Source organism: Nelumbo nucifera, chromosome 5 (genome assembly GCF_055504915.1).
Source record: "Nelumbo nucifera cultivar China Antique chromosome 5, China Antique-T2T, whole genome shotgun sequence".
NCBI lineage: Eukaryota > Viridiplantae > Streptophyta > Magnoliopsida > Proteales > Nelumbonaceae > Nelumbo > Nelumbo nucifera.
In genome coordinates, this window is record NC_142653.1 from 83,261,874 (window position 1) to 83,273,891 (window position 12,018).

The 12,018-nt window shown below is 39.0% G+C and overlaps 2 protein-coding genes across 7 annotated transcripts; one reads left to right on the forward strand and one right to left on the reverse strand.

Moving 5' to 3' along the window:
* The first annotated feature begins 3,511 nt into the window (after positions 1-3,511).
* On the forward strand, positions 3,512-6,881 carry LOC104593753 (transcription elongation factor TFIIS-like). 5 transcript variants are annotated; one of them, XM_010253740.3, is made up of 3 exons: positions 3,512-3,660; positions 3,843-4,025; positions 5,678-6,881. In XM_010253740.3, exons 2-3 carry the CDS (start codon positions 3,870-3,872, stop codon positions 6,650-6,652), a joined length of 1,131 nt encoding a protein of 376 aa, XP_010252042.1. In that variant the 5' UTR covers positions 3,512-3,660; positions 3,843-3,869; the 3' UTR covers positions 6,653-6,881. The 5 variants fall into 5 exon arrangements, with proteins under 5 accessions (XP_010252042.1, XP_010252039.1, XP_010252043.1 ...); XM_010253737.3 differs by having other exon boundaries at positions 3,535-3,627; XM_010253741.3 differs by having other exon boundaries at positions 3,541-3,664.
* A 731-nt stretch (positions 6,882-7,612) lies between these two features.
* Positions 7,613-8,883, reverse strand: LOC104593752 (myelin transcription factor). 2 transcript variants are annotated; one of them, XM_010253736.3, is made up of 3 exons: positions 8,225-8,883; positions 8,056-8,124; positions 7,613-7,909 (listed from the first exon to the last, which is right to left on the reverse strand). In XM_010253736.3, the coding sequence occupies exons 1-3, from the start codon at positions 8,666-8,668 to the stop codon at positions 7,808-7,810; spliced, it is 615 nt and encodes a 204-aa protein (XP_010252038.1). In that variant the 5' UTR covers positions 8,669-8,883; the 3' UTR covers positions 7,613-7,807. The 2 variants fall into 2 exon arrangements, with proteins under 2 accessions (XP_010252038.1, XP_010252037.1); XM_010253735.3 differs by having other exon boundaries at positions 8,056-8,127; positions 8,225-8,838.
* Positions 8,884-12,018: the final 3,135 nt, after the last annotated feature.

Genomic DNA, 12,018 nt, shown 5'->3' on the forward strand with positions numbered 1-12,018 from the left:
GGACTGCTACCCCCTTCAGGTCCTTGTCTTTGAAGTAGAGGGGTTCTCGCTTCTGCTTCATGGGGGCCGACCCCTGGATGTTTAACTGCCTGGTGTTGGCTTTGCGAGCCAAAGTCGAGGCTCCACCCGATGTCGTGCCTCCCACTATGACATCGACAATGCCTGTAGCTTGCTAGTGCTGGTGCTGCTATTGTTGAGAGGATTAGGCACTGGCCTCGCCTCTGACGTACTGCTTGAGGTGACCTCAATGAATGAGAGACTACCTCATTTTTTAGATCATAGCAGTCCTCAGTGTCGTAGCCCGTACCTCGGTAAAACTTGCAATACTTTTTAGGATTCCCCCGATGAAGGTTCTTCTTCAACTTTTCGAGCCACTACATAAATTTCTCTTGCCCGATCTGCATCAAGATTTGCGTGTGGGTGAAGTTGAGTGCGTGTATTGATTATAAGCTAAGGCCGAGTTCGAAGGCTTTCTGTTGTTGTTGTTGTTGCAGCTCTGGTCCCCGTTTTTTCTCTTCTTCTCGGGGGCTCCGTCCCAGTGCTCTACGCCCCTCTCATGGACATTTGTGGCCAATGCCTCTTGAATTGCATTATATTTTTGGGCCCTTTCTAGGAACTCTAGCTTCGTCTTCGATTGGCTTTTGGTCACGGAGCATTCGATGGTAGAGCCAGGGAGGAGCCCGCTAATAGCGGCATGCATGGAGATCAGGGGGTCGAGGTTGCAGACCTCAAGTTCTTCTTTCTTGAAGTGGTCAATGTAAGACCACAAGCTTTCCCTCACTTCTACTTGACAGTCATCAGCGAGACGACACTCTTCTGGGGGTGCCGACTGTTGATGAAGTGCGCGAGGAACATGCTGGAGAAATGTTCCCACGAATTGATGGACCGAGGTAGGAGGCTTGAGAATCACCGCCAAGTGGCTCCCTTGAAGGTTGCCTGAAAAGTTTGGCACGTCAAGGCATCAGAGTACCCATAATAGGATCATGAGTGTCCTAAAGCTTTCCAGGTGGTCGTCTGGGTTAGAGTTCCCGTTGTACATCTCCAAAGCGAGAGCCTTGAAGTTCGGGGGTAGAGACTCGACGATGGTATCAAGAGAGAAGGCATCCATTCTCTCTTGGCAGGAGCTTTGTCCGGTCGAGGTGTCGGTTCAGCCCTCTTTCACCTGTTTAAGCTCGACTTTGACAGCTTCGAGCTCAACTCGAAGTTCGGCAAACATGGGGTTGGGCATGGCCTGCGTGCCATCCCGGTCTTCACAAGCACAGTGGTGCTCGGCATGGACTCTGGAGTGCTTAGAGTTGAGACCGCAATGCTTTGCGTTTAGCGTGGTGGTCATTAAGGACATCCCGAAGGTCCGAGACGTGAGGGGAAGAGAGGTTCAATGCCGGCCCTCGGCCCTGGAATGGGCACTGGAGCGATCGCGACGTCCGCCTTCGTCTCTCGGATTGGCCCTCGATGTCGGTGATGCTGCTCAGAGGGCTGACGGCTATCCTCAGATCGTTCCGGATCCTCCCTTCGACTGGGAGGTCTGAAGGTGCTGGAGTGTGGGTCGGCCGGGCGACTGCTAGACCTGTTCATGGGCCGGGTGGCCCGACGGGCCGGCCTGGCCCCCGAACGGGCTTGAACGTGGTTATAGGCCCGTGGGCTTAAATTCGGGCCAAAAAGCCCGGCCCGCAATAAATTCGATCCGGGCTCAAGTTTTGTCAGAATAGCTCGGCCCGAGCCTGGCCCGACCCGACCTAATATTAGACTTAAAGTGAGTAATGTGATTATGTCCATTTGAATAAATTTTTTTATTTAAGAATGTAAAACTGTGTTTTAAAATATAAAAGAAAGGGGAAAAAAACCATCTTGTAGGCCCATTGTTCATTCTAATTTGAATAGGGAAAATTGTTTTTTTTATTAGGTCGGGCTTCGGTCTCGGGCTCAGGCTTCGGGCTTTTTATCAAGGTCGGGCTTGGGCCCAAGTTATAGGCCCGTTGGTCGGCTCGGGCTCGGGCTCGGGCCTAGCATATTTCCCTTAATGACAAGTGAAAGCCCGGCCCAGCCCGACCCATGAACAAGTCTAGCGACTACTGCCAGATTCTGAGGGCTCGATCCGCTCAGCGTGGCCGAGGCTGGGGGCCCACTGGGTGGTGGACCCACGCCGACCTAGCTGTGTTGACTCCCCGGCGAGGCGGTCACTTTGGGGGCGACTTCATGCCTGAGGGATGTTCTGCTCGATTCGATGTGCTAAATATTCCAGGCAATCGAGCACGACCTAGAACTGTTCATTGGTGACAAGATTTTGTGTATTCCTCGTTCTTTGAACCATGTTGATCGGTCGGAGCTTGGGGACTTGCTAACTTGCTATAGTTCTTTCGAGGAACGTATCAGTGTTGTTCCCACAGACGATGCCAATTATTGGTGCTCGGAATGGTCGAGGACAACAAAGTAATTTCACCCCTGGACTCCGAAGGGTGGCCGAAGCCTTTGAGGACTCAGAGAGGTCATTGTTGAGGCCGATGTGTGTGCGCTGAGGCGGGGTAGACTCCAAGTACGGTAGAAGCCGAGGGTAGGTGGCCGAAGTGCTATAAGGCAGAAACTCGTCAGAGGCCCCGGGTGAGAACTCGAGGCAGAATCTCCGATGGTCAAGTTAGCACAGGGTACGAAGGGAGAGTACCAAGGTCGGAGGATCCTAGTAGGCAGTTCTAGAATAAAGTTCCAACAACAGTTATTACAATACCCCTTACTACGATAGCTGTTGGTCTAGAGTTTGTAATCCCCTTACCTTGCAGGGAGGTATCCTTATTTATACTCGAACCACCTGGAAATAGATGAAGATGAACGCATGAAATGAGAGCCGTACGAGGGCCTATAACGACTTAAACAGGGTTTTGCAAATGCATCGCGGTTGGGCCTGCTGTAGCGGATTTCGCTCCCTGATCTAGCGCTCGTAGGTTGGGCCTCCCCACCTCAAATGAACTAGATTGGGTCACCCTACATCTGTTGGTAAAGAAAATTAGATGATAATAAGAAGGTAGCACTAGACCCAAAATATCGAATTTTCCCTTTATAAATATACAAGTACCGAGGCGATAGATTATTGTTTCTCGCAAGGACGAGAGTGAGGTTAGGATTTCTGGCCCAGAATTTGGGGGTGGGCCACATTCATCCAGCCACACAATATTAACATCGACCGACTGCAATAAATCGCTGGCCACATTTATTCAGCCGCACAACAGGAACGTTGGCTGTATAAAATAAAAGAGATGTTCTCAAAGTGCGGCTGGATGAACGTGCCGTATAAACAAATGTGTTGTCGTCCAAGATATCCCATCTCGCTGTTGGGGGCCCATATCCAAATTCCTACGTATGGCTTCAGTCACTGACTGTCGAGTGGCGAGACCTCGGTAACAGACGTGTCTCATCCAATAACAACCTAATTTGCGTCATCACTACACGTTTCATAACTATATCTCATACGTGCATAATCACCACCCGTCGGATCTCACAGTATATCGCAAGTGAGGGTGAAACAGCCGTTGGATGCTTCAAACCTCACAGAATTCTCGGCTTCTCTTCACAAAATCTCGATCTTAGAGCAAACAGAACGAAACAAAGCTCCATTCTCAGAGGAAAGGATCAATGGTTTCCTTCTATCTGACTCCCTTGTAGAATTGTGTTGGTATCCGGGGTTCTTTTACCTCTTCTTCTCATTCCCACTAATGATTTCATAGGTCTTACGATTTCTAGAGCTTTTATTCTACTTGTTCGATCGCCGAGCGTGTTGATTTTCGCAGTTTCGCTCAACCTTTTTATTTTTCTCGTTTTTGTTTCGTTGATTTTATTTCGAATTTTGGTAGGTTTTGGAGTCTTTTCTCTGCACTTTTATGGCGAGAGAGCTGCTCGAGTTGTTTGAAGCCGCGAAGAAGGCCGCAGATGCTGCGGCCGTGGAGGAGTCTCCAGCTGAAGAATCTCGGTGCCTCGATGCATTGAAGCGTCTCAAGAGTTTTCCCGTGACTAAGCAAGATCTTATCGATACTCAGGTATCTGGTCTCTCATTGAGTTTGCATTGTAGATTAAGGTACCGGTGGATTTCTGTGAGAGTTTCGAATCGATTCAGTTCATTTTAAGGTGTAGATTCATCTCTTGTCGTTTGATTTTATTGGTGTTTCAATATATTGTAATACATTTGGGTATTGTTTGTATTCCTGGGGAACTAAAGTTCTCTAAAAATCTGTCAATTTTTTTCTTGAAAAGCTTTTCCTTTTCTCCATTTTTTTCTTTTCTTATATTTTGGATCGAAATCCATCAATTCCGAGGGAAAGGAAAGAGAACTACCGAGACAAATTCAACTCAACGCAACCCAGCCTTTATCCCAACTATTTGGGGTCGACTACTGTTTGAGACATAGTGATGTTTTCTATTAATAGAAAACAGTGCTTGAGACAAAATAATTTCCATACAAAAGAGACAAACAAGCTCGTTTTCTCTTTTTCTTTAGTTTTTTATTTTTTCTAGTAATATAAGGGAAAAACACTACTGAGAACAGGAATAGTTCTTCCACACAAATCATGAGCAATGTACCTATCTAACCTTGGGAAATTATCCTGATTAAGCATTATATCTCTTCCTCCTCGGCATCTTAATGCAATTAGGTCTTCTACCTGGTTTCCTTCTTTGAATTGATGGGTTGCTCTGACCAAGATGTTTGACCTCCTCGATATCTTGCTTTGTTAGAATACACCATTTGATTCTTTGGGGTGGAATCTTCTTCTTCCTCCTATTTTTTGTGTTTCTTTGGCCTTGGGGGAATTACATTTGCGTGTCTGTGGTTTGTGGGCAACAGTTTCTTTTTGATAATTATATAATAGTATGTAGTATTCTATTGACCAGCTGCTACATGTCATGAACTAGAATGATTGATTGCCATGCAGATACATGTTTCTTCTACACCAAATCCTTTCTCTTCACCAAATGTTCAGGGGTGATCAATAAGTACAATAATTTAGAAATTAGAAGCCGTTTTGAGCTCAACACATCAGATCACTTGCACTTTCATACACCTCCATTCAGTCTGTAATAGGTTTCCCATTACACATCTGAAAATACTCATAAACATGTAACAGGACACCTGTCATGGACTGAATGGAAGTGTAGGAGAAGAGTGCAGGAGATCTGGAGTTGTTCCCCTAATGGCTGAAGTTGAAATTGAGTTAATAATTATATTCTTGAACTTTTTATTTGTTTAAAGTATTTTTATCCAGTGAAAGGCAAAGCAACAAGCCATTCAGTTTAGCCACTTCAGCCATTATCTAATGCCCCCTTAGTTGCAGACATATCAGAAGAAACTTGGTATTTCTTATTCTCTTTGTATGTATTATAGTTATTATTTATGCTCAGGGACTGAGTTACCCATTTGTATGAGATTGTAACCATCAATAAGTGTCTATACCCATCTTTCTTTGGCGCCATTGATTCATGGTTCTGGACCAACTCAGTGTTCACCTGTTTGGTATTGTGCTGCATGAATTGATGCTTAAGTAGTTGTATTTTTCCAGTTAATTTGAAACTAACTGCAGATTTGATTGGAACTTAGTGGCCCTAACTCTAAATGATTGATTGCAGAGTTAACTTAAAATTTAGTAATTTAATTCTAATTCCTAATTTTAACTTTTCTATGATATTTAAATTTCAGATTGGTAAGCGTGTTCGGAATCTCAAGAAACATCCTAGAGAGAAGATTCAGGCTCTGGCATCTGACTTGATTGAGATATGGAAAAGAGTAGTCCTTGAGGAATCCGCTAAAAACAAGCAAAATGGAGCCTCAGATAACAAAGAATCTCCAAAGGCTGAAGTTGCAAAGTTGGAGCCTGTTAAGGCTGAGAAAGTCCAAAATCCGGAATCTATAAAGGTTGAGAAGACTGAGAAAGCTGAGCGGGGTGAGACACTAAAGTCCGAGAGGATGGAAAAGATTTCCAGGGCAGGATCTTTCAAGACTGAGAAGAGGGAGGCTGTTAAGGTTGAAAAGATTGATGGGGTTGAGAATGCTAAGATTGAAAAGTTAAGCAAGGAGGAAAAACAAGCTTCTGGAATTAAGAAACCATTGCAAGCTTCTAATGGCCCTCCCAAGCTGACCACGATGATCAAAAGTAATGATGCCATGCGTGACAAGATCCGGGATATTCTTGCAGAGGCCTTTTCCAAAGTCTCCACTGAGGCTGATGAAGATGTTAGAGATGAAGTAGATGCTTGTGACCCAATACGCGTAGCCATCTCTGTTGAGTCTGTACTGTTTGGAAAATGGGGCCGTTCTAATGGTGCACATAAGGTGAAGTATAGATCTATAATGTTCAACATCAATGATCCAAAGAACCCTGATTTTCGAAGAAGAGTCTTGCTCGGACAGGTCAAGCCAGAGAGCCTTCTTTCTATGACACCCGAAGAAATGGCAAGTGATCAAAGGAGGCGTCAAAATGAACAAATCAAGGAAAAAGCTTTATTTGAATGTGAGCGTGGGGGCCCCCCAAAAGCCACAACTGATCAGTTCAAATGTGGTCGTTGTGGGCAGAGGAAGTGCACTTACTATCAGATGCAGACCCGGAGTGCTGATGAACCGATGACAACCTTTGTAACATGTGTAAATTGCAACCACCATTGGAAGTTCTGTTAGTAGGTTGTCTTTCTGAGGGTCGCTGCCATCCCAATTTTGAACAGATTTAACTTTGATTTTGAGCTAAGAATAAGAAGCTCCATCTTTTATTCTTGTAAATTCTATTACTTTTTTTTATGCATTCTGTGTGCATCTAATCTTTGATACCCCCCCCAGGATGAGAGAACCTAACAAACTTGAGTTGTTCAGTATACTATACTTGATTAATCTATGAACTACTTTCTCTCTATCCAGTGTAAGAGCATCTGTCAAACATAATCCAGTTTCAAACCATATGCCATTGTTTACTAGTTTTTTTTACAAATAGGTGCTTGTGAAATGTGTGTATATATGCAATTTTAATTGAATAAGCGGCTATCTGTTACAGCTATAAAACAAAATGTCAACATAGGCGTTTTGAAAGGAGTTAGGATTTGCTGCCCATAAGATGCTACCAACAATCTATACATAAGATGTTAAATTAGTCCCAGTGGATTTGCTCCTCGCAGATCTCTCCTCACACCAATGTCACAGAACTTTTCCCCGTCAATGACAACCTACAAATAAGGAAGATGTTCCCAATATACGGCTAAAAGTGCTGTGATGTGTGTGAGGAGCGTTTTGTTAGAATCGAATCCGGGTTTACATATTCTAGATGTGGGGCTGGATATGCGGCTGCAGTAGCTATCTGGGTAGCAGATATGTTCACAGATGAAAGATCTATAGCTGGGATAGAATTAGAAATGAACATACCAGCTCTCAAATAAGAAAAGAAAAATAAAATAGACTATTCAGTTTTTCGATTTTGAAACAATTGCCCATTGCTGATGCGTCCGTATTTTATTGGGGGCACCAGCAGATGTTCTCGCACTGAACAGAGGATTTATGTAAGCCGAGCTCCTGTTGCTTGACAAAATCAGCGGCAAAGGAGAGAGAGAGAGAGAGAGATTAAACTGGTAAAGGATCAGTGTTACTGACAAATTGAATTTGAACAGTACCAATGTGATTGAATTCAATGCTTGCCAATATTGATTCATGAAATATGAATTTAACTGTGAATCCTGGAACCCATCGGTTAAGTGCTGCAAAATGAAGAACAAATCTGGAAATAAAAATAAACATCCTTTATGTCTGTTGCTTTTGCAAATATAGAATTTGCCCCTTTCGTTTTCTTTCTCATCCAATCAGCCTCTTTTCTGTCACTTGCTCATTTTGAGACTCTGCGTTTCTGTCCACGGTTTTCTTCTCCTCGCTTTCCTTCTCCTTGGATCGCACCTCCTAAATTGAGCCCAGGAAAACAGAGTAAAAAGAAAATCAGCCCACGTCCGGGAGTCTAGTCAGAGCTCATAGCCCCCCAATGTGTTTTAATCTCGATAAGAATACCAGAAATAGGAAATCAGTTATTAGAGCCATAAAATACTTGCCTGCAACAGGGCTTCTTCTGTCCTCTTTTCTCTTTCCTTTTCCCTGAGCGATTGAACGTGAAGGACTCTCTGCTGGTAAAGATGAAGAAGCTATTATTAGCTCAGATTTCGAAATACGAGAGGACCGAGGTTGAAAAACAAAATCATATCGACATTGGATTTTGCTCACCATGCAACGAGATTGGAGTTCCTTGAGCAACTGCAGTTTTTCCATCATGTTCTCAAGTTTCTTCTGTGCTTCCCATCTCTTCTGCAGTTCCTGCATCCGCATATCCAGCATCGCATCCCTCTCCCTCAACTTCTTCTCTGTCTTCTCCTTATCCACTCTCTGCCGTTCCAGCCTCTTCCGGATCGCGCTTAGTTCCTCTGCAAGAGAAGCGTCGAAGGGTGCGATTCTCACGGGCAGTGGCGAGAAGGGACGGTTCTCCTTATCCAAATCGCCATCGCCATCGCCATCCACTGAGATCTCGAACCGTTCCGGCTTTGGCGTCTTGGCCTCCACCGAATCGTCAATAGGACGATTAACCGGAAAATTCATGGGCTGCAGGGGTTTCCGGCAAGCATTCTGCCGGGGGGTTTGATTGAGGACGATCGGCGATTGTGTTGATAGCATCTCTTCTATCTATGCTTAGAGTTCTGCTACTGGGGTAGGTTTGAATTTGAAAGGAGGCAGCGCCAACGGCTACTAGATGTTGTAAGTTGTAAACAAATATTTATAAACGTTTGGTGGGTGGTTTGAACGAAAGCAGTTCACTTTTGGGAGTCACCAAACTGGAAAAGAACCCTAGAACTAAATCTTTCTCTGACTCATCTGACTCCGAAATTACGACCCAGAAACAGGATGCCATACACTTGCCACCTGTCAACTTGGATGAACCCAGAATTAGGGTAGGCTGAGGGACATGTGGTAAAAAGCAACGTGACTGACTGGTGGTTGAATTAATATTAAGAAGAAGAAAAATAGGGGGTAGTTGAGTGGAGTGAACCAGTCCAGTTACTTCCCGTACATGTATGTGCTGAGTCTCGTGGTTGACCACGCAATGACCACGCAAGGACATCATCAGTTATAAAGATCATCAGCTGAGCCTGAGCATTAGAATCTAGGCCACGGACGAAGCCATGTTGAGACTTGACTTGAGACTCTAAATTTTAGATTTGTTAAGCGTCTCATCTCTATCATCAGGAGCCAGGAGCCATGAGCCACAGCAGCAATGTGATTGTCATTTGAATTAACATAAAAAAAAAAATCAGACGACCAACGGGAATGTTTCCTCGTGAGGCGGTGAGCGGTGATTGTGCCATCCACGTGCAAGTCCGCCAAGATTCTGAGTTCTGTCCCACCCTCACCCCCTCCATCTGTTAAATTAACGTCCACTAGGAGGACCCTACAGTTTCAATTTCGCTGGGAGGGAACTCTACTCTGGGAATCATCAATTATGATGAGAGAGAGAGAGAGATTGGAACGAAAGAGTATAATATGTTATTATTCTTGTTAATTATTAATGGCCACATATAGGACAAATAAAGCATGAATGGTCTCTATACATGCAAAAGATTTATTATTACTATTATTTGGACTTCATGCAAAAAAATTTTTATCTATACTAGTAGGGACCCGTGCGATGCACGGAAAAATCCAATGTCTAATTTGCTGGTAAAAAAAAATCAAAAGGATATATTGAATGTCGGCTGCTGGAAAATTTTCAAAAGTATATATATTAAATTATTGATTTTTTTAAATATATTAAATAATTTATTTTCTTTTTAAATATATTATTTACAAAATTACATTAATTTATCTTTTATTTTTTAGTATAAGTTAGTTAATAATTTCATTTTCTAAAATTTTCCAATAATATACTAATATATTAATAACAGAAATAATTTGTGTAATTATTGGTTCAAATTACCGTTTTCCTTTACCAATACTAATTTATCTTTAATAATTTAAAATGAAAATCACACAATTTTTAAATAATTTTCCAAAATCTATCAAATGTAATAAAATTTCCCAAATTTCCAAAATATTCCAATAATTTTCAATAATTATTTACTACAGTTTAAAGAAATTTTCCAAAATTATGTTAATATATTTTTTATTTTCTTCTCCAAAATTTTCCAAAACTATGATATTTTGTTTGCCAGTTTGCAAACTCCACCAACTCTTTCCTCGAGCTATAATTGTTGACTTTATTTTTCAATTTATAATTTATAATTATTTTTAAATGACATTTATAAAGAAAACATTGGTTGAAAATTTTGTATATTCATTGATTTCTAGTAATGTTTCTGGAAAATGACACAATTAAATTGTTAGTGTAATAAAATTAATTTTAAGAAATTGTAACTATAGTAAAATATTTATTATAATGATTACTCTATTTAATTACTACACCAAAATTTCAATAATAATTATTAGTGTAATAATTATTTTGAAAAAATAATTTAATTTAACTACACTAATAATTATTATTGGAATTACAGCTATTTCAAAATTACTCTAATTACAGTATTTTGAAAATAACAAATTTTACTATAATAATTAATGTAACTTAATAATTCTTATTACACTAATAAGAAAATTACAATAATATAATTACATTAATAAATTTATGAAAATGTAAATTCCAATGATAATCATTACTGTAATTATTATCAGCAATAAAATTCTAATAATAATTATTGTTATCAATTTCCGTAAAATAATAATTTACACTAAAATTTCAAAGATAATTATTTCTGTAATAAAGTTAATATGAAAAACAAACCTGTAATTAGAAATAAAATTTTCATTACAATAATTATTGTAATTGAATTATTACAATAAAATTCCAATAAGATTTATTAGTGTAATAAAATTATTTTGAAACAAACTGTAATTATTTTTGGAATTTCTGTATTTCAAAATTACTGTAATTACAGTAATTTCAAATAACAGATTTTATTGTAATTTATAATTCTGTAGTAATTATTATTTTTAAATAATGGAAATTTGTGTAATTTAATAATTACATTATTGGAATTGATACAAAATGGAAAATTGTTAATTATGGAACAATAATTATTACTATTAATTTCCATTATTTTAAATCAAGATTCACAGTTTTTTCAAATTATTAGGTAATGGGAATTACTATTTGAGATTATGAAAAAAAGGAATTAGTTATGCTACACTAACAATTATTTTAGTGTAATAATTATAATTACATTGATAATAATAAAAATTTCAATAATTATAAATTATGATAACATAATTATAAATTTTCAATAATTACAATAATTTTCCATAATATTCCAAAAATTAAAAAAAATGTCATAAAATTACAAAATTGCACTAACTTATCTGTTATTATCAATTAAAATTAATCAATAATTTTCTGAAAATGTAATAATGAGAATTATGCTAATTTTCTGAATAATCAATTATTGATTTTCAATAATTATTTATTGGTTGAATAATCAATAAATTTTCAATAATTTCAGTAATCTATTGAATAATGTATTGAATAATTTATCAATAATTCATAATTATCTGAAATCATAATTATGATTTTTAGAAATGTAATTATTTCAATATCATTTACCAACAATCAATTACTACAACTTTTAGAAATTATTGGTAATGATTTATTGATAAATATTAATAGTAATTTATTAATAAATTAATTATTTGTATTTATTTTCAGAAATTACTATTATTATTTTTGTAGATTTAAATGAATATTATTGATTAATAATTATAAATAATAATAGTAATATTTTAATTGTTCTAATTTTTTAATTATTTCCTTGCTAATTAATATATTAATTATGAATTATTGTAATATACTTATTTATTAATTAATGCATTAGTAATTTATTAATTATCTCATTTACTAATCTGGTTGGATTGGACATGTTCTAAAAATGAACCAAACATTTGTAGTCTAGGGTGTTTGCCAAAACTCTACTTGTCCCATCCTC